At 42.1% G+C, this 21,742-nt stretch overlaps 1 protein-coding gene across 1 annotated transcript; it reads left to right on the top strand.

Moving 5' to 3' along the window:
• The first annotated feature begins 1,021 nt into the window (after positions 1 to 1,021).
• On the top strand, positions 1,022 to 10,399 carry LOC129329277 (epidermal differentiation-specific protein-like). Its single transcript, XM_054978768.1, has 2 exons — positions 1,022 to 1,058; positions 7,820 to 10,399. Exons 1-2 carry the CDS (start codon positions 1,045 to 1,047, stop codon positions 8,979 to 8,981), a joined length of 1,176 nt encoding a protein of 391 aa, XP_054834743.1. The 5' UTR covers positions 1,022 to 1,044; the 3' UTR covers positions 8,982 to 10,399.
• Positions 10,400 to 21,742: the final 11,343 nt, after the last annotated feature.

The raw sequence follows: 21,742 nt of genomic DNA, 5'->3' as shown, positions 1-21,742 counted from the left end.
AATTTGATGTTCAGCAAAGGTGAGTGACTATTTCCAAACAAGCTACTTAGTCAGATCTCTTGCTGTAGTTGCCCTCGGGGGTTTCAGCTGCATTGCCAGAGGGGCAGGTATTTCCTTATTTTGTCCTTCTTATCTCCTCATCTATCTCACTTGACTGATCTAATAAGTGCTCACACCCCTTCCTAAAAGTTTCCCCCTGAGCACTGCAGAAAGTCGAATTGTAGACAAATGTTGTGTCATGTGTGCCAGCTTGGTTTGTGCAAAATGAAGTGGGTTGGCATAAAGGTTGCATCATGCACTCAAGCGTTTTAAAGGTTTTCAGTACAGCCTTGGACAGTGGATAACATCACTTAGAGCTAAACTGATGTGCTGGCAGATAAATTTACAAGTGAATATTCCAATCAGTCCTGACCTTGGGAAGGTTGTTTCCAGTGAAAAGCTATTCTCAACCGTCCCCACCCCAGCTTCCTTCTAAGATATTAACAATTCAATCTAATTGATTGCAATGGGTTTAAAAGGGTGTAACTCTGCTTAGAATTGCAGTGAATACCTTATGAGGGTGTGAAGCTGAGTTAATTGGGGATGTTGTAACAGAAGTATGGCTACAGTGGTTGGTTGAGTGCAAGGTTTGGGACTGATTCAACCTGCTGAGTCTGTGATTGCACAAAAGCTTGTATTCCAAATGGAGTTGTCCTTAATATATCAATAAAGCAACATCTGGTGGAAGTGAAGAAGCTCGCTTGCCAGCTCAAGAATCTAGCCTACCCTAGAGGATTGTGAAAAGCAGGCTTGCAAAGAGGTGGGCTGAGGTGCGTGGGATGAATACTGTGCTTTCAGGGTCAAGGAGCTTCCGGCTCCCCAAGATGCAAGGGTGTGTGCGTGTGTATGAATTGTCATGTGAGGGAGATGAAACTTGTCCTCCTCCGTTCAGGTCCTGACAGCATCAAAGCCAGCACTTCAAAAGGGGGTGTGTCTTTTAACACTGGGAGTATAAACAGTTCTACTGCTGGGGTGCTTTGTGCTAAAGCAAGAGAGGAGGTGTTGATGGAGTCTTCTAGGTAAGCAGTGCCTATGGAAGTAGATTTTGGAGGGATCCTGGTGGTTTCTCTTATCAGGCGATCCTGCTATCGCCTTCCTGAAGAAGATGGAATTGCTGTTAAGATGAGCTAACTTGAAGCCGGTTGCAGCTGTCTTTGAGGCACAGGAATCCGAGACTGCATCCAAATTATGCACTTGGAATGAACTAAGAGCTCTTGATATAATGTTCCCAACTGCTCTAATACTTTGGGTGCATGATTATAGTCATTTTAATAGAGCTATTTTTAACATTTATTAAAATTGATTTTAACTTCTAATAAACAATAACATTAAAGATAATAAAATAAGCTGCTGCAAGGTATAATATTTTTTCCAAATTTTCATGTTTTTATATAATAATTATACATAGAAAGAAGGCAGTACAAATTCTGAGTTAAGCATTGCAAAGTAAATATACATGAAATCGAGAGATACATTTTGCGATATTTACTTTTTTAATTTGTTGTAATTAACTATATTAATTTTGACGTCGTAATCTCTCATTTGTTCGGTTATGAGTTGTGGATAGATCGGTACAACTGATTAGGAGTTTGTATTTCCTTTTCAGTGATGTGCAAGGTGCAATATTGACATTCCTATGTTATATGTCGGTTGAGTCAATAACTCAGGTTGTCTGCGTGGTTTCTTTCAATGTTACATGAGATTGAAAGCTTTATTTTATTGCCAATTGTTCAAGAGGATAAGATGTATCATGATGAGACAAACAATTGAATAAGTTGTTTGCGCAAATCATTTGATATTGTGCAGAGTCACAGCTAAGGATATATAGTCATGAGAGTTCATAGTTTTGAAATTTCTATAACGGCATGGTATGGTACATGGGATTTTTTAGTTGTATGTTGTTCTTGGCTATATGTTCAATGAAGGGGAGCCATTTTTCTGTAAAATCCGTTGTTCTGGGGTATATTTCAGCTTGAAGGAGACCATTTGTGATTTTCTCTATAATGTAGTGGTCCCGGTTTCTGTGATTTCTACTTTGAAGCTATTGCAGTTTTTGCTGCCATCAAGAAGATTCTTACAAGATCGTGTAATAGGGCTATTTTAAAGGCTGATCAATGTTCTCCCATCTTACAGTTTGGGAAGGTGGAGGAGGGATTTGAGAGGCATTGTTTGCCGTATCCCTCTGTGAAATTGCAGCAGAAGTAAGAACAGGGGTCTTGTAGTTCATGGTTCATATGCTTAATTCCTATGTTACTATAGTCATCCAAAAGGAAGACTGTGGCTTTTTATGACAAGAAAAAGAGGAGGAGCAGCTTTGTTTACAGGTACGTTCAGTAATTAAAATTTCTTCTTAGGGTGGGTTGTCTTACCTTCTCTTTGGGTTATCATAGTACTGGGGCAAGGTTTATTGCTGGAAACAGTGAGGTGTGCAAAAGAAAATTGTGTGCTCCTTGTCTGTTTTCACCTCAAGCAGATTTCATTTGGCATTTTAAAGACAGACAACATTTATTCCAGCATTCTTGAGTCAGGGCTCACTTCATCGGGCTTTGCTTTTGCTTCCTGGCCTTGAAACAAGCTCGTAGAGGAGTGGACCCATTGAGTCAGCAAAATCGTTCTGGGTCCTGTTTTCTGTAGATGCCTTAAAGTCACTGGAAGTGGGAACTGATTTGGTCAGTCTGCCTTCTTTCCCTCCAAATAATCGTAATGTGTTGGAGGAAAGGACAGGCTTGAAGGGTGGGAGTTCAAAGGGGTAATAGGCTCACTGCAAACCTCTGCCAACACCCCCATAAGATTACCTTGCCTCATCCAATGGCCCTGAAAAGTCATAAGGAAACATACCGTGATCTGTCTGGCTTAATGGACCTTGAGGGTAACTAAAGCTAGTGTGGTGTAGTGGCTAGAGCAGCAGATCAGGATGTGGGCAAACCAGGTTCACTTTGCCCTGGAAGCTCGCTGGGTGACCTTCGGCTAGTCACTACTTTCAGCCTCACCTACCTCAAAGGGTTGTTGTGAGGAAAAACTGCTTGGAAAGAGAAAGGTAGTGTATAAATGAACTAAAAATAAATAAAAGCCCCAGGAAATGTTTTTCCCCCGATCTGTTGCCTTGGCAGCCAGCAATGATTGGAAGAGATACATTACAGATTTTTGTTACTTTTCAAGTAATCTGTCCTGATGTTAGTTCTGTCTCAAAAGCTCAGCAGTGCAGGTCTTGTACACATTACTTTTGTAGTAATGTATTTATTTTATTCCATTTATATCCCGCCTTCCCTGCATGCAGGCTCAGGGCAGGTCACAACAAAAGTAAATCATACACAGGTAAGATTTTAAAACAAGTTGATCACATAAAAACAACAGTTAATGGTACCAATCATTAGCTGTAATAAAACCATAAGGTAACTAGATTTATCACTCAATGAGCTATTTGAAACTAAGCATCCGTCACCATGTTCACTTGCCACCTTCAGGTAAAAACCTGATGACCTGCCGTGATGACTCAGGGCCTGTTCACACAGTGTCTGTAAGGAACTCAGGTAGCGTGAGGAATCTGTCAGGCAGGGAAGTGGTTCTATGTCAGTGCTGTCAAATGTACCCAGTCTGCAATCCATCCCACATTCACTGAGTCACTGGGAAGCATTAGTTAAAGTGTGTGAGCTGAGCAAGCCCTTCAACCATTGCATGACCATTAATCACTGGCAGGACTCTCTAGGTGAGTCCACTTGGGCTATATGCTCTGTGGTATGTATGTGAATTAGCCATAATTTACATGGCCTTTTAACGAGAGAGAGAGAGAGAGAGAACTGGGCTTTATCTCACAAAAACTGAGACAATAAATGTGCTAATCTGCAGATGCCCCATTCCTTTGCCATGGGTGATGAGGAAATGTAGCTATGTACTTAGTCTTGTTTTTTTCTTTGGGTTGGAGTTGACATGGTTGCGTGAATGTTTCATTGTGTTCTAAGATCCTGGTATTTCCCCTTCTATAAAACATGTGTTCTCACACACTAGTTCCTCAAACCACTTGCTCAGAACCTTTGCAGCCCTGTAGTACACTGTGACTTTAAGTGTGAATGGTATTTAACTATTTCACACCATGTCTATAGTAGGGAAAACCAACTAACCTTTAGCCAGCCACATCCTGATCACGCTGCCAACTCACAGCCTGAAGGTATGACTCATCAACTTCGTGGTTCATTCAGAAAAATATTCAAGAGGATTTGAGGCAGGGTGACAATCTCTGTATCTATATGACCCTTGTACCATTTGGGGTGGGTTTTAAGCTTAGGTTGTTTAGATTTGGCTCTTTGGGTCAGCATAGTTTAACTGCAACTGTGAGCCTAGGACATAGCTGCAGAAATATAAATTTCAACCCAAGGCACAGTACTGCCTCACAGGGGAAATGGATTTGCATCTCTCAAGCGGATGAGGTTCCCCTCTGTTATTCCTCCACAGATACTAGGTTACAAAACTGCTATAGAGCTACATCTCAGCCTGCCCATACCCAGAGTGCACTGAACCCGGCATTCTGGTTTCTCATAGTGAGAGATGAAATGTCCTGAGAAAACACCAAAGCATTGGCAATGACCCACCTTTTATGTAGTGCAGGTGCAGTCTGTGTGCTGGAGGGAAGAATGGGCCCACCTCCCAGCCCTTCCCCACCACAATCAGGGCACGGAGGAGGCCGCCATACCCAGCCTGGCCACCCTGCCCTCCCCCGCCACGATTGCGGCACGAGGGAGGCGTCCGTGTCTGGCCCTGCCTCCCAGACCTTCCTCACCACGATCAGCCAGTGCTAGTTTGATGTAGTGTTTAAGAGTGCGGGACTCTAATCTGGAGAACTGTGTTTGATTCCCCACTCCTCCACTTGAAGCCAGCTGGGTGACCTTGGGTCAGTCAAAGCTCTCTCAGCCACACCCACCTCACAGGGTGATTGTCATGAGGATAATAATAACATACTTCGTAAACCGCTCTGAGAGGGCATTAAGTTGTCCTAAAGGCTAGTACATATATCAAATGTTGTTGTTGTTGTTATTACAGCCCTCCGCACCCAGATTGGGGCGAGGAGATGGCAGGATGGGTGGCTGCACCTCCCAGCCCTTCCCTGCCAAGATTGGCCGGTGGTGGAAAGGGTCTGCCTGCCTGCCTGCACAGCCCCTCCACAGCCAGTTCGGAGCAAGGAGGCAGAAGGATGGGCGGCCCTGTCTCCCAGTTCTTTCCTACCAGATCGGGGCGCAGGGGAGGCATCCATGCCTAGCCCCCCTGCCCTCCCCCTGCTGGGATCATGGTGTGGGGGAGGCAGCCATAGCCAGCCCAGCCCCCCTACCCTTTCTTGAGCCCATTGTATTTTTTGTCACAATGGGCTTCATTGTTAGTATTCTACATATTTCATTTTGTGCTACCTCTCCTCTCCCCTCCCCCATTTTTAAATATGTTCAACTAAATTGGTGATAATCTGCATTTTTTGTGTCTCAGGACCCCACCTCCGGTTCACTGGTTCAGTCATTCTCTAGTGAAGCAGGTTTAATTTTAAATGTGCCATCACTGTGGGAGGGGTCAAATACTCGCCTCAGAAAACTCCCAAGTAATCATCACTGCAGAATTTTCTACAATCTCTTTGGCAAGGAATTACGTTATATTTCTGGGTTTGGAGGCGGGGGGAGGGATTGATTTATACCAACTCCTTGTTTCCAATCATCGTTTTTCAGATGAAGACACTTTATTTGCTAGATTATAGTGTGTGAGAGAGAGAGAGGGAGGGAGAGAGAGTGCTAGTTCCCGGGGTATGTGGGAATTCATGAGCCGACTGACCTAGCAGCCAGGATAGAACTCCATTAGAAAATCAGGAATCCTATTTAGTGATCTAGGCCCCTCTTTAAAGCTAAACTGCTTCTGTCTCCTCAGTGTGTTCTTACAGGTGGGTTGGGAGTGAGACTCAGGTGAAGAGTTAGAACAAGCTGAGGAGGCTTGATTTAAAAAATTGGTTTGCCTCTGCACAATGTGCAAAATGGTTGCGAAATACATCCAGTTGCCCAATAATGCTATATAGTTACCAATGCTACCCATGAAAAATAAAAATACAAACTTGTTCATTGTTAAATGTCAGGTGAGATGCTGTTATTTTATGCTGGGAAGGGGGAAGTAGCATAGCATAAGACTGGAAGCAGGCCTCACATTTAAAAAAACCCTCTGAGATCCAATGCTATAAGGACGATCAATGTGAGAAAGTCAAAACCTGAAATTCATTGTGGTTGAATTAATATACTGATCTTGGTCAAATGAAAGAACCACAAGCAGGAAGTAGCAGTTGACGGGAGGCCCCCCCCCCATTAGCACATGCACCTTGCAGTGTTTCCCTTGACCATAATGCTTGAGTGTTCATATTTTTTTTCAGCTGCTCTTCAAGCCTTTGCATTTCAGATTTCAGTAAAGAAGAGGGAACAGTTCCCAATGCTGGGCAGGGGCGGGGAAAGAGTATATTTTGTAGCTTTCTTTTGTAATGTTATTATCGCAGGTCAAACAGTTACACTTGTTAACACACAGGAATTCATGTCTTGGGCTTGCACTCAAGTACACATTTAATTCTTTATAACAATGATTTTTCCAAGTTTTAGCCTGCCTTACCCTAGAGTTCCTCTGTGAAAAAATCTATAATGGTGGACACTTGTCTGAAAGACAGCTTGCTTACCGCTACCACTCTTTTGCTATAGCATGGAAGTTGGCACAGGAGAGAATAGCCCTGGGCATACGATGATTCTCCAGTCAAGGGAGAATGAGTGTGCCTCCCTCCCTGCCTCTGTTTGATTGCTTGGTCATCCACATGATATGAACATACTGAGGAAGTGAAGTGTCTGTGCATAAACACCATGCAGACCGAGTAATCATGTGGAGGTAAGAGGTCGGGCCAGCTCACGGTGCCCCTCTCCTATCTACATAATGTCTGTTCTGGTCTTGTATTGGGTATGTTGGTCAAAGTGAGGCTTAATAGGCCTAGCCAGCTGTCTGCATGGACTGAGGGTGCTCCCTAGAACATGAACCAGAATCCTCTGCAACACAGAGAGGTACTGTGGCAGACTCGCAGTGGTTCTTCAGCTCCCAGGTCTATGGGAACAGAGCCACTTGACAAAAGAAAGTTTGAAAGAACTGATTTATAACATATGGCATACAGAATCAATGAAGTGATCTTAAATACAGATGATGTTTGAAATTAACATGCGTTCTTTCTCCTCCCTTTGTCTCCCTTATGGCAAATTTTAGATTTTAAATGGTACTGGATATTATTATTTATAGTGTGCTTTTCTCCCAGTGGGGACCAAAAGCTGCTTACATTTTTCCCTCCTCCATTTTATTGTCACAACAGCCCTGTGAGGCAGGTTAGTCTAAGCAAATATGACTGGTCCAAGATTGTCTAGCAAGCTTCCATGACAGATTAGGAATTCAAACCTGTCTCCCCTACGTTTTAGTCTGACTACATCATCAGACCACTGGTGTGCATAGTGCTTTACAAAGTTAAATATACCATAAAAATTGTGCTCATGCAACAAAAACTTCAACATACAGCAAAAGACGGGGCAGACTAAGAGCTTTAAGCAATGGGCTTTGAAGAAAAGGTAAATCTTAAAGAGGGATTTGAAGGAAGAGATGGCATTGTAGAGTTGCCCACCAACGTCCTTGCTTCCATGTGGGTTACTTATAGTAGAACCAAAATATTAACTTTTTTTTAGTAGCTCAGATTGTGACAAAGCAAAATTTTCATCTCTCTCTCTTTCTCTCTCTGCTTTTGAAGGTCAAGTGGAGGAATGGTTTCCAAGCAGCCCTGCGTGAATAAAATAATTGTGTATGACAAACCCAATTTTGAGGGGCTGAGCAAAGAGTTCACCAGTGATGTTCCTGACTTGCATGAGCTGGATTTTGGTGACTGCATCTCCTCCTTGAAGGTCACGGGGCAACCTTGGGTTGCCTACAAACTCCCCAAGTTTGAGGAAGATGGTTTTGTGTTTGAGGAAGGGGATCATGCAGAGGTTAACAAGAGCAACAACTTCTCATCCCTCCGACTGGTTCATTATGATCTCTCCGAGCCTCAGATCACTCTATATGAACTCCCCAACTATGAAGGCCGGAGCAAAGTAGTGACAGAAGAAACCAACCTTGCCTATGGTTACTTCAATGATTGCGTCTCCTCTCATGTGGTACAGAAAGGTGTCTGGCTGTTGTACAAGAACTCAAACCGGAGTGGATGGTATCACATCGCCTGGCCTGGAGAGCACATTCACGACTATAAGACCGAGATTAATTTTGATGACAGTGTGTCCCACCTGCAGCCCTTGAAGCCTGGTCGACCCATCATTACCGCAAAGCTGTTGTGGGACCAGAAAAAAGTGGAGGATGAGCGGGACATCCTGATAGATGAGATTGTAGGAATCAACTGCACCAAATATAACCAAGCATTCACTGCCAACACCAGTAGGGAATATACGGCCACAGTTGTCCAGAGCTTCCACTTCAGCAATACCACAAATCTAAAACTTGGCTTCAGTTTCCAAGTCACTGTGGGGGTTGCCAACATCTTGGTGGTGGAGAAAGGGAAGCATGAGTCCACCACTACCAATGAAAAGGTAGATGTTATGCTGCCTGCCAAAATCCCTCCGTGCACCCAGCTCTCCATTCAGGTGGTCAGGAAAGAGACCACTACCTCTGTTCCAGTGGAACTCACCATCTGTCAGAATGGGAAAGAAAAGAAAGAGCTTGCAGAGTACAAGTGCGTGTCAGGTCGTACTATTAGCACTAGATATGTCATGAAGCCCATCTCCGCAGGAGGGGAGACTCCCCAGGCCAAGCTTACACCTGTGACTGAGGGGGAGCCCTGTCATGCCAAGCCCTCCCACAAAGCTACAGAAGAGCATTTCCAGGCTAAGCCTGACCCAACACCACCAGGTGAACGCTCATAAACCACACCTGAATAAGGTGAACATGATTGTTCGTTGTTCGTTGCCATCCACGAACAAGGAATCACAAACAACCATGAACATGACCCTGTTCATGAACATGTTCGTGGTTGGCTGTTCATGGGAGGAAGGGGGGAGCCTTGGAAGGGAAGAAAGTTCCCTGCGCCCTTTGCAAACAGCGTGGGGAACCTCCTTCCCTTCAAAGTCTCCCTCCTTCCAGCTGGCTAGAGGGAGTTGGGGGGGGGAGACTCTGAAGGGAAGAAGGTTCCCCATGCTGTTTGCATGGTGTTTTCTTGATTTTGCCGAATATGCTTATAACAACTTGGTACATAGCTCAACAGGAGCCACACCATTCAAAATAGTACATGGCAATGAAGGAAACGCCTCGCCTTTCTCTACAACCCCTAACTCCTCACAGGTAGAAGACCTGGAGGAATGGTGGGCTAGGTTAACTTCCCAATGGGGAATCAGCCAAAAAAACTTTGGACAAAGCCAAAGAGGATTACAAAAAATTTGCTGACAGAAAGCGCTCAGAGCAATGGAAACTACAACCAGAAAATTTTGTATACATCTCCACCAAAAACATAAAAGGGGAGCAACCTACTAAAAAACTAGAATGGAGATATCTGGGCTCTTTTCCTGTAAAGAAGTTAATAAATGATGTGACTGTAGAAATTGAACTTCCAAAGAATTTAAAACAAATCCACCCAGTATTCCACTTCAGTCTTCTAAAAAAGGCTCCCCTACCTGATCAGTGGCATCCAGAAAGGGGACCCCCATATCCAATGCAGGTGGATGGACATATTCACTATGAAGTGGAGGAAATCTTAGACTCTAAAATTAAACACAACAAACTTTTCTACCTAGTCAGGTGGAAAGACTTTGATGAATCTTATGGAGAATGGGTAGAGCAAGCCCATATGAATGCCCCCAAACTAATTTCCAACTTCCATAAATGTTATCCTGACCTTTAGGGGGGCAGAATGTCATGTCTGTACCCCTACATCCATGTCATTGTTCTAGGGGTTGAACAATTTCTGATACTGTGCTTTGATTTCATTTTGCAAATACTATAACCATCACTTTAGTTTCTCTCCCTATCAGCCTGAGAACACAACTGTGTTATCTCTTTCTTTGAAGCTCACTGAAATGACCTTGCACTGTCTGAAATGTTGCTGTTTCTTTTATGCCTCTTTCTGTCCTGTCTAGCTGATGTATAAACAACAGCAGAAGTTCCCAGACTTCTTCCCGCCCCCTCCCCCTTACCTGTGGTTTGGGGAGGAGGGAAATGATTTGAGTATTTAGAGCTGTACTTTTTTCAAGTCTCTATTCCTATCAAGGAAGCGTGTACTGCTTGGAGGCTTCCTTGCTTCTGAGTAATTCTATGGACATATATATGGAAATGATCTGATTTCTGAATAAAAGCCATTTAACCAAGAACCTGTGTCTTGCTGCAATGGTCCAGGGATCTGTCTACCATATCCTGTCATCCATAGCCTGACACCATGTGAAAAACTCATGGCATCTCTCAATGTACCAGTCACACTAGATCAAAGGCAAAACTGAGAATAGGGGTTCTAACTTCTTGCCTTAACCTGAGCTTTGCTTGCTACATTATGCTTACCTAGCAAGAGATGGTCTTTGAGTGAAACATCTTGGGGCAGGATTGAGTCAGCTGCATCTTTAATACTGAACTTTATTATATCTCCCTGACTTATTTTAGCAATCTTATGACTTTGTCCCCCAACAATCTTAACTGACTCCCTGGCTGATTTCCTGCTTCTGATACATATATATAAAGAAATTATTTTCTATTTTAATATTTTTAACAATATGATCCTCAAATACTTGTTTTCCTTGCCTTACCATCAACTAACAGTTGTTTTTGCCATTATACCAAAGATTAACCTCCTTAGATTTTATAGCTTCCTTGACTTTGCTGGTTAACTACCCTGGAATTCTGTTAGCTGTGATAGTACCTTTCATATTTTATAGCGTACATTCTAGATGAAATTAGTAATTATAGACTTAACTTCCAAGCATCCTGAAGAGATTTGATGCCGTTCCTTTCAATTTGGCTAATCCTCTCATTTTTAGAAGATCCTTTTTCTGAAATCAAATGTCGCCATATTGTATTTGGTACAACTTTTCATTGTCATAAATGTAGATCTTAACAGCACTGTGATCGGTGTTCCCAACTGGTTGAATATTACATACATCTCATACAAGGTCCTTGGGTCTACCACTCCCTCTAGTTTGCTCTATACTCAACAATGCAACCTTGTGCACGTTTATTTCATTCTGAGCTCATGGATTTCAGTGATGTTCCAACAAACAGTTATAGTAACCAGATTTTTTTCCCTTTGTCATGACTGGAATGTCCACTTGCTGTATGTCAGTTGTTCTATCTTATTTCTTTCCCTGTCACCCTCTGAGTTTTAGGCAGGTGGGCTATAGTAGGTTACCCTTTGGGTGTTCTAGTTTATTCTAGTTAGCGAGGCTTGACTAATCATTACAGATGCTAAAGAGACATGCTGCATCTGGTGTGTCTGAAGAGGGGAGCTCTGATGCTCAAAGTTTACACCCTGAAAATCTTGGTCTCTAAGGTGCCTCTGGATTCAAATCCTGCTGTTCTATTGCAGACCAACATGGCTATCTACCTAAAATTATATCAGCTAAATTACAGTGTGTCATAAGTAAAGAGCAGGGGCAATTAAACTGCTCCCTGCTAATGTTATCTGTAGTAAAATCAAATTCCAATGTTTTGTGCAAATATGCCGCTGTACATAAGACAGAAGGTAACTCCCCAGTGTCACCTGCTAATCAGATATAGAGATATTTTAAAATAAAACCAATTTTTAAAATTAAAACTCAGACTTATGAAGCTACCTTATACTGAGTAATATACTTATACTGAGTCGATACCTCAGGGGCAGTATTGTTTACTCCGACCAGCAGCAGCCCTCCAGGATCTATGGTAAAGGATACCGAGTCTGAACTTGGTTGGGACCTTCGCCATGCAATGCATGCACCCCTGAGCCATGGCCATACCCTGGCTCTTTGTTTGCAAACCTTTGTGATAATTAGTTATGTCTGTGGATGTCAGTTTGAAGTAGCTTTATCAGTCTATAGAAATCAACTTTGACTAATCCACTAGGCCCCTCTAGTTCAGAACACAATCTTTAAGATTTGGAGGCAATATATTATACAACAGTCTGTGTTAATCAGATAACAAGTGCTTCTGTGGATTTTAAATGGGAATAGTAGTTCCTTCAGTTTACATATAACACAAACCCCAGTGTTTTTTAGCAATATAATCCTTCAATTTGTGTTTTGCTTCCTAATTAGTCCAACTGATGTTCCTTAATAAAGATGTTGTCTTGGTCTCAGTTGCAAGATTTTGTTTTTTTTTAAAACCTAAATTCTTATTTTGAGTTCTCATGGGAAAGACTGGGTGCTATGCATTCAGAGGTATAAAAAACTGCTGTTCTAACGATGCTGGATTCCAAGTTGCTGATGTAACGCAAACATGCAACCAGCACTAACTGAGCTTTTTACTGTAGCTGTCCACTCCCAATTACTTTTGAATTGATTGTACAAATTTCCCAAACATCTGAATCAAAACTGAGATCTTATTTATGCTGCTTAGTCAACCGGAAGGCTGGTACAAGGACTGAGAAGGAAATGGAATACAGGGTGACAGGGAAGGACTGCAAAAATGAGGGGGGTCTAAATTGTACAGCGGAACTCAAACCCATATTTCAATGGGTATCAAGACTGAAAAGACCAATAACATTCTGCAAAGAAGCTCAACTTTTACACACACAAAAAAGTATAACTGCACAAAGTTAGCAGCCATGCAAACAAAGAAAAATACACAAAATAATGTAATGTTTTCCAGTTCGTCCTATTTTTCTGGTACCTATCCCTAGTAAATAATAGTTTCACTTTTATTCTTATTTTTAGCGCTTTGAAGAGGAATTGGAGATTACTTTTAAAAATGAGTGTAAAAAACTGTTATATTTCAGCTTCCTCTGAGTCTTTATAAGTTGCATATTGTGGGGGGTGGCATGCAACATGTTTCTAAAGTACAAAGGAATTTCCTCTTTGGTGAAATTGTGGGTGATTTTTAAGTTGCAATGACAGAAATTGTGATTTAAAAAAAAATGGAACCTAGTCAGGTTCTGTTGACTTGCTATGGCAAAAATGATAATCAATTGATTTTGGACAGAAATGTTAGCCCTGATGTACTATTCAAGTATTCCTTGGGCACAAGGTCTGGATGTATTCTCAAGATGAAACAGACAGGCTTAAGTCAGCTGCTTCAGTAATCAACACCCAGCATTTCCAGACCGATCTTGTCAGCCAAATGCTTGTCTCACCCCATGTTGAAATTGGGTTCCACACTTTTCTTCTCAGGACCACGGCTACATGAATGCTGTCTCGTTTCCTTCTCCTCTCCTCCTTTCAGCCCTGATTCTCACTGGCATCTGTTCTTAAAAAAAACTTAATTCAATCTGTCTCCATTGCTCAACTCAATATTTCCGAGATGACTTATTTATCTGGGTGTAGGCAGAAATTCAACAAGTGAGATGTTTTCCTTGGCATGATGGGAAAAGCTGTTTTGATGGAATGTTTGTCAGGGTTGTGTTAAAGGCACAAAGGCATGGTCAGGATGGGAAAGATGGACACTCTCACATTCCCTTTTGCCTGCAAGTCAGGAATTGTGTACTCATTCAGGTTCCTGCTCTTAGGTTCACATGGCAGATACTGTTCCGTTATAATGTGTAGAGTAAATACACCACACCACATCTCCCTTCTTGACTCTGGGGTGCTCACTCAGTGCAATTCAAACATCATAAAAATATGGAGCCAGAGGTTATTAGCACTTCACTCACTGCTGGGGTTTGTTTTAGTGACGACCAGCATCGCAGACAACTTGACTGCTCACCCATTATTATTATTATTTCTTCACTGAGATCCAACTTGGATTACATAGTGTGAGTGTACACCTTCAGGTGGAGTGTCAGTGAGTTTGGGAAGGATACCTAGAGTATAGCTAGTTTCATGCTCTTACTCAGAGCTTTTTTTTCTGGGAAAAGAGGTGGTGGAACTCAGTGGGTTGCCCTTGGAGAAAATGGTCACATGGCTGGTGGCCCCGCCCCCTGATCTCTAGACAGAGGGCGGCGCGGAGGGCACTCTAAACTCCCCTCTCTCTGGAGATCAGGGGGCGGGGCCACCAGCCATGTGACCATTTTCAAGAGGTTCCGGAACTCATCTTGCATGTGTCTGCTTTCACACCCTCTCCTCCTCCCATAGGGATGGAAGAGACATAGCATGCTTTATCATAGGAGTTCTTTTGTCAACTCTGGAGATTCTTTAACTTCCAATGAACATCAATCAGTATTGCTGATGTAGCTGGCAGCGTGCTGTATAAAAGCCTTCGTATCAGGAGCTGTGCAGGGACATATTCAAGACCTGAAATAGGAGTAGCACTCAAAATTAAGTAAAGCCAAACTGAGATCTGGACTATTTATGAAGGTTTTTTGGGAACATATGTTTAATAATTTGGACCATGTGTTTGGCCTGACCATTGGACTGGCCCTTATATTGAAAAACAAATTAAGGCAGCTGCAAAAAATGCTTTCTACAAGGTCACTCTAGCCTGGAAGATGGCTTCTTACCTCGACACAGCCAACCTGGCCACCTGAATACATGCTATGGTAACATCAAAACTTGATTATTGTAATGCCCTATACATAGGTCTCCCATCAAAGTTAACTAGGAGGCTCCAATTGGTGCAAAATTCTGCAGCTTGGCTGTTATCAGGAGCAAGCAGGAGCATGAACATCACTCCCATCCTACAGTCATTCCATTGGCTACCTATCAGTTATTGTGTTTAGTTCAAGGTATTGGTTACATACAAAGATCTTCACGACCTTGGCCTGGCATACCTATGGAACTGCCTCCCTCCCTATGTTCCTCCATGGCAGCTTTGCTCATCTGACCAGGGTCTCTTGCAGGTGCCAGCCTGCACATGGCTGTAATCAACAGCAGCCCGTACATGGACTTTCTCTGGGGTGGCCCTTACCCTGTGGAACAGCCTGCCTGAGGAGGTCAGGAGAGCCCCCACTCTCCTGGCTTTCCGCAAATGATGCAAACTTAATTATTCAAAAAGGCTTTTTACTCAGATAGGAGGGCTGTATTGTGGGGAGGGGGTTTCAGATGCTTCGCTAATGAGTTAGGGACCATAGACTTCACCACTATGTTGCCTTACATATTATTTGTTGCTTTAAATATGTACTTCTATATACTACTTGTGCTTCATGTTGTCTAATGTCAGTTCTAGAACTGATTATGTACTGTTTCAGCATTTCTTCAACTCTGTATTGGATCCTTACTAAACTTGTAAACTTGTATTTATTTACCCTATGGCATTGTTTATAGAAATGTCCTTGACACTGATTGTACTAATCTCACACTATGTAATCTGCCTTGAGTCTCAGTGAGAAAGGCAAACTATAAGTGAGATAAATAAATAAGATTTGTATCTTGATAATAAATACACTTCTTCACTTGTACCACCGGCTTTTGCCTATTTTCATTCTTTTTAATGTATACAATAAATACAATACAGACACTTTAGGAAAATTCAGCCACTTAGAGTCAGTACTCAGGCCAGAAATAAGTTGTTCAATAATTCATTCATTTATTTTATAGTCTGCCTTTCTCACTGGGAGTCAATGTGGATTACACAGTGAAATGTAGGCTGGGCTTTATTTTTAACCAAAATGGCTTCCCCGAAAATCCATGTGGCTGTAAAGGATGTTACCACAGTATTCTGAATATGATTGGCTGATACAATTCATAGTTCCTCAAACACCGTTTGCGTTTGCGTTTATTACGATGTAGCAATTTTATCATGTCACCAGACAATGGAATCAGGTTATTCAAAAAATGTCAGGTTGTTTCTGAGAAGAAACTAGGTCAAAATAGGAGTTGAACAGAGCAACTTTCTTGCTAAGCACCAAGCGGAAGAATAACACATAATTGGCTGCCCCGCTGTGAATCCTGCATCATCTATTATTAGACAAGCAACCTTATTCAAATAAAGTTCTCCATTACAGAATTAGTAGTAAATGAGAGAAGAGTAGCAATAGAAATACAATGTCGAATCAGAATCAATTTATTATATATAGCCATAAGTTGTTACAAAATTACAAAGACCCCACTGAATTAGATACAATTATACATACAGTACAGATTTACCAATACACAGAAAAGTTCCACTAAAACAAAAGTACCAGAACCCAGTTATATTCAGGTAACATCCTCTTTCTTTGCAGCATTAAACCTTATCTTCATAGCAGAAGTGGCAAAAAGTGAAACTCTATATGTAACATACGCCTGAGTATCAGAAAGCAAAAATATTATTTTCTCATTGTTTGTATAAACCAGATAAAATCCCTGCCAAAAACTTAGACCTAGAGTCAGAATATAAAGGGCAAAAGAGGATATAATGAGATAAATCCTCTAATGTGCGAGATCCAGAAATACAGAGTCTTTGCGCTATAGGAGTTTGAGAATAACGCCCAGACAATATTGCTGAGGGCATGGACTGAAATCGCAATAAAGGACTCTCTAAGATTATGGTTAGAAATGTTAACAAGATACGGAGTTTGGAAATGGTCGAGTTTAATAAATTTGAACCACAGTATTGCTTTTGAATTTAGAATTTGGGGGTAGGTAGCCAGAGACCCTATAAGATCATCAAGGATAGAGTACCTTAAAAAAATATCATTTAGGTAAGTGTATTGAATAACAAATAATTGTTTTGTTTTTAAATGGTTGGGTTTAGCCCTCCCTGCAACCCACTAGTAACCATTTTTGCACCATTCAAATTAAAAACATAGAGTCAAACCACACGAGACAAAATACACTTGAATTGCACTCAAATACACTCGAATTACAACATACACTCAAATTACCTGTGTAATTCGAGTGTATTTTGTCCAGTGTGGTGAGACCCAGAGTGGCCATCTTCTCTAAACTTACAAGGATCACAGCTCTCTAGTTACCAGAAGTCTTAATCAGATCTTGATAAGGGTAACTTGAACACACTTGCTGTGTGTGTCAAACATACGGGAGCATTCTTCAAAGTCAGAAACTTTACACACAGCCTTATCCTTTAATCCAGTGTTGCCTATTTGTCTGCCTCTTGACTTAAATTACAGTTTTTGAAGGCTAGGATTCACTGTCTTAATTCCTGTAAAACCAGATAGTGACGTCGAATAGCACACTGTTAGCATCATCCCACACGTCACTCATGAAAATCACAATAGTAGGACATAATATAACACTGTACTTCATTTCGCAAAGAGTGCGTTCATTAAAGACAGTTCTACTATGACAAGTATAGGAAAACAACAGCTTTTGAAAACCATATATTTTACCAAAATCTTTAAGGTTGATAAGGTTATATTTCACACACTTTCAAATACTTATAGATCCAGAGGAGTTAGCCGTGTTAGTCTGTAGTAGCAAAATCAAAAAGAGTCCAGTAGCACCTTTAAGACAAAAGAATAAATGGACACAAATCTGACATTAGAAATGGAAACGTCCAGAAACCAGTGGGAGAACACTTCAATCTACCAGGACATTCCCCCAAAGACTTAAAGGTCGCTGTGGTTCAACAGAAACCTTTCAAAAACAAAATCCAACGGGAGGCTGCTGAATTGGAATTCATATGCAAATTTGACTCTGTCAAGATGGGACTGAATAGAGACTATGAATGGTTATCACATTATCACAGGTAACAGATTTCCTTTACAGAGGCGTGGTCTGGGGGAGCCCAGTGTCGCCTGGTGTGGGCTTTCGGGGACCACAGTTCTCTTTGTCAGATGCATCTGGCAGGGAGAGCTGTGGCTCGAAGGCTTATACTACATAGGAAATGGATACTTTCCAAACAAACACGGCAAACTGACTCCACACCAAAAGGAGATGTTTACATTTACTAGCAAAGGAATGTTTGGGTTGCCTCCACGCTAATTGCATCCTGTCCCCTTGTGATATATGTCCCCTTCTTTCCCTCTCTCCCCTCCTCTTCTGTATGTGGCCAGTTTGGATCAGGCATCTGACGAAGAGAACTTGATTCTCGAAAGCTTATGCTACAATAAAATTGGTTAGTCTTAAAGGTGCTACTGGACTCTTTTTGATTCAAATACTTATGACTCTGATGAAGGAGTAGACAGTTCATTTACAAATTCAAAAACACAATGGAATCTTGAGAAATCACAAAATAATATTGAGAAAAATAAAAGCTGGAAAAAAACCCCTAATTCAACAAGGACAAATATAAATTTCTACAAGGAAACAGGACTAAGGTCAAAGTTGTAGGCAGTAGCACAGCCAAGGAAGATTTAGAGGCTGTATTGGACAACAAAGTGTGCTTGAATGAAAACATGATGAGTCATAAAGGACCCATGACATTTTAGGTTTTAAGAATGGACATTGCATTAGCTGGGCTGTGCGCTTTTGTAGCTGAAGTAGGTAGCTATGTTTAGAAGCTAATAACCTCAGTTTTTTAAAATGCCTTAGGGCAGACAGAACCCTGCCAGTCTATTGGCAGAGCCAGGATGGTGGGTTGGAGGCAGAACCAGAGCACAACCTAATGTATTATGGACTGTTAGAGTCTTATAGAACCTATATTTTATTGGCTTTTCAGCAGAGCACTGTAGAGCTAGTGTGGTATAACTAGGGTTGCCAGCTCTAACTTGAGAAATTCTTGGAGATCTGGGAGGTGAAACCTGGAGAAAGTGGGGTTTGGGGAGGGAAAGGACCTTGGCATTGCATAATTCCATAGAATCCACACACACCCCAAAGTAGCCATTTTCTCCAGGTGAACTGATCTCTGTGGCCTGGAGACCAGTTGTAATTCTGGGAGATCTCCAGCCACTACTGGGAGGCTGGCAAAACTAGGTTTAACACTTAGAGCTGTCAGGCAAGGATCTGGGGAAACTGAATCCACTCTGTTAAGAAGTGCACTGGGGCCAATTACCCTTTCTGAGCCTAACCTTTGTCAGAGGGTTGTTAGCATAAAATGGAGGAATGGACAAGCATGTACATTGAATGCCCTGAGTAGTTTGGAGGAAAGTATGCCAAACGAATTCCTTGCCAAACCAAGAGTGATTCCGTACATGCTGGATAATGCACTTTCAATCCTCTTTATAGATAATTTGGAACAGATTTTTTTGTGTGCGGAACAAAAAATCCACCTCAAAGATTGATAAAGTGCATTGAAAGTGCATTATCCAGCGTGTGCGGAATCAGCCCAAGTGTATGCTTTTCAACTGCCACTGCTGAGCAGCAGTCAAGCCTACACACTTCCTAACTACCACAGGATGGCTAAAAGAAAATCAAGGCTTGGTGTTCAGGGGTTATCTACAGAGGCTTATAACAGTCTGTGCAGGAATTCCAGACAACCCCAAGCCTCCATGCAGGTGCTTGAACTATCGAAACCAGCTCCCTGTCCTGTCCTGAAAGTCACTTCCAGCCTCCAGGAAGTGTGATTCTGGGCAGGAATTCTGTGACCCCCTTAGTGCTAAGCTATACTTACAAAACAGCATGCAGCTTCTAATACCTCCTCCTTAAAACCAGCTTCAAGGTGTGTTGTACCAACTCTAACTCTGCCAATGGTCTTAACTGCCATTCTTTTTCTGCATGCAGGGTTGTCATTCTCAAGATATGAGTTAGAGTTCTCCATGGGGATATGAGCAGCTCCTTTGGAAAGCGAGGCTCAAGCTTCTCATTAGATTCCACACACACATTTTTGAGATGTCTCAATAGATCAGAGAATAAAAACTATAGTAAAAGTTTAGCTCATATGATGGTTGTTGGGGGTTTTCCGGGCTGTATTGCCGTGGTCTTGGCATTGTAGTTCCTGACGTTTCGCCAGCAGCTGTGGCTGGCATCTTCAGAGGTGTAGCACCAAAAGACAGAGATCTCTCAGTGTCATATGTTTGAGGTACCGTAAAAACACCACCATCAATCAGTACAAAATGCCTCTTCTTCACTCCTTACATTGATTGTTACTAGCCTTTTTTTGTTTGGTTTGCAAAGTTGTATTTGTTTTGAATGTTTACATTTTAGTTTCCTTGGTTTCTTAAATCACATTAATTTTCCTAGGGTTTCCTGGTGAGAAATGTCCTGTCTCTTTAATAGAGGCTTAATGGGATGTTATTTACATTATTTACATCCATGCTATGAAAAGCTTCAGCTGCCCATTTTCATACATTAAGCCTCTATTAAAGGGACATGCCTGTTGGTAACCTTGCAGTGAAATCCTAAGCAGAGTTACTCCAGTGTAAGCCAAATGAATCAAGGCTTAGACTGGAGTAACTCTGCATAAAATTTTACTGTCAGTTCTCTCCATCCACACACACTTTTCCAGTTAGCTGCCTGACCTAGGACTGGCAACAGGCCCAGATAAAACAAGTCCTGTCTCTTTAGTAGAGACCTGAATTGTAGAAATGAGCAGCTTTTCATAGCATCACCCTAGTATTTAGGTAAAGGTGCAAGCAATGAGTCATTACTGACCCATGGGGGGGATGTCGCATCACAGGTTTTCTTGGCAGACTTTTTATGGGGTGGTTTGCCATTGCCTTCCTCCGTCATCTACACTTTACCCCCAGGAAACTGGGTACTCATTTTACTGACCTCAGAAGGATGGAAGGCTGAGTCAACCTTGAGCTGGCTACCTGAACCCGGCTTCTGCCGGGATCGAATTCAGGTCGTGAGCAGAGCTTGGACTGCAGTACTGCAGCTTACCACTCTGTGCCACGGGGCTCCTACCCTAGTAAATACCCTAGTATAATTTACTGCAGGTCAAACAGATATTAAAGGGGCATTTAAAAAGCTGGCACACATAGCCGAGTCCCAGTTAGGTTCTCAACTTGGCGGGGTTTGCAACAACAAAGATCCCATAACTAAAACTAGTTGGTACAGTATGAAGAAACTGAAATCATCTTAACTGCTCCTACACCACCATTTTCCCCCTCTCTTCTACCTCGCTTGCAAACTCTGCCCCCTCTGGGGTTGCCATGTGATTGCATCATGAAGAGTTTTATGAAATCAAAAATTATAAAATAGGACTGCAGTTGCCAAACAGAGGGAAAGGGTTCCATCTTCACTTAGGCGTGAGAAGAGATTCAGCTCCTAATCTCTACTGGGCTCATCCACTAAGGAGGGAGGGGTGTGTTGTTGTTGGGGATTGTTCATATTGCTGGTGGAATTCTGCAAGGTTCTGGCTTGTCCCCTTTCCGCCCTTTGGAACCTGTCAGGTCACTGTGTGGTGATTCAGTGTTGTCAGTCTTTGATGCAAGAGGCTAGAATTATTTGCAACCTTTTACCTAGTTAAATGTTCCAGAAGGTGAGGGAAAAGAAAATCCTGCCTGTCTTTATACAATTCACTGCTAGGGACTCTCTGGCTGCTAGAAACATTTGCCCCTACAAAGGGAATGTTTACAGGTTTGAGACCTCTGATAGCCTCTGTCTGACCCCTAGCTTGCAAGGACTTCTGATTTAACTTCAATGGAGGAACCAAATGTGCGTGCTTAAAGGAATGAGTAAGTGAATCAAGGGCTCCCCCTTTAACTTGAAATGAATCCAGAAGATCTCATGGGAAAGAGAGTTGTGTGTCTACATGGATTCTGAATATGGGGAAATTTCTGTCAGGGTATTCCACTCCCCTGTTGACGGGTTAAGAT

The sequence above is a fragment of the Eublepharis macularius genome, chromosome 4 (assembly GCF_028583425.1).
Source record: "Eublepharis macularius isolate TG4126 chromosome 4, MPM_Emac_v1.0, whole genome shotgun sequence".
Lineage (NCBI taxonomy): Eukaryota > Metazoa > Chordata > Lepidosauria > Squamata > Eublepharidae > Eublepharis > Eublepharis macularius.
The sequence above is the reverse complement of the archived record's forward strand: the minus strand, read 5'-3'. Positions and strand labels throughout refer to the sequence as shown.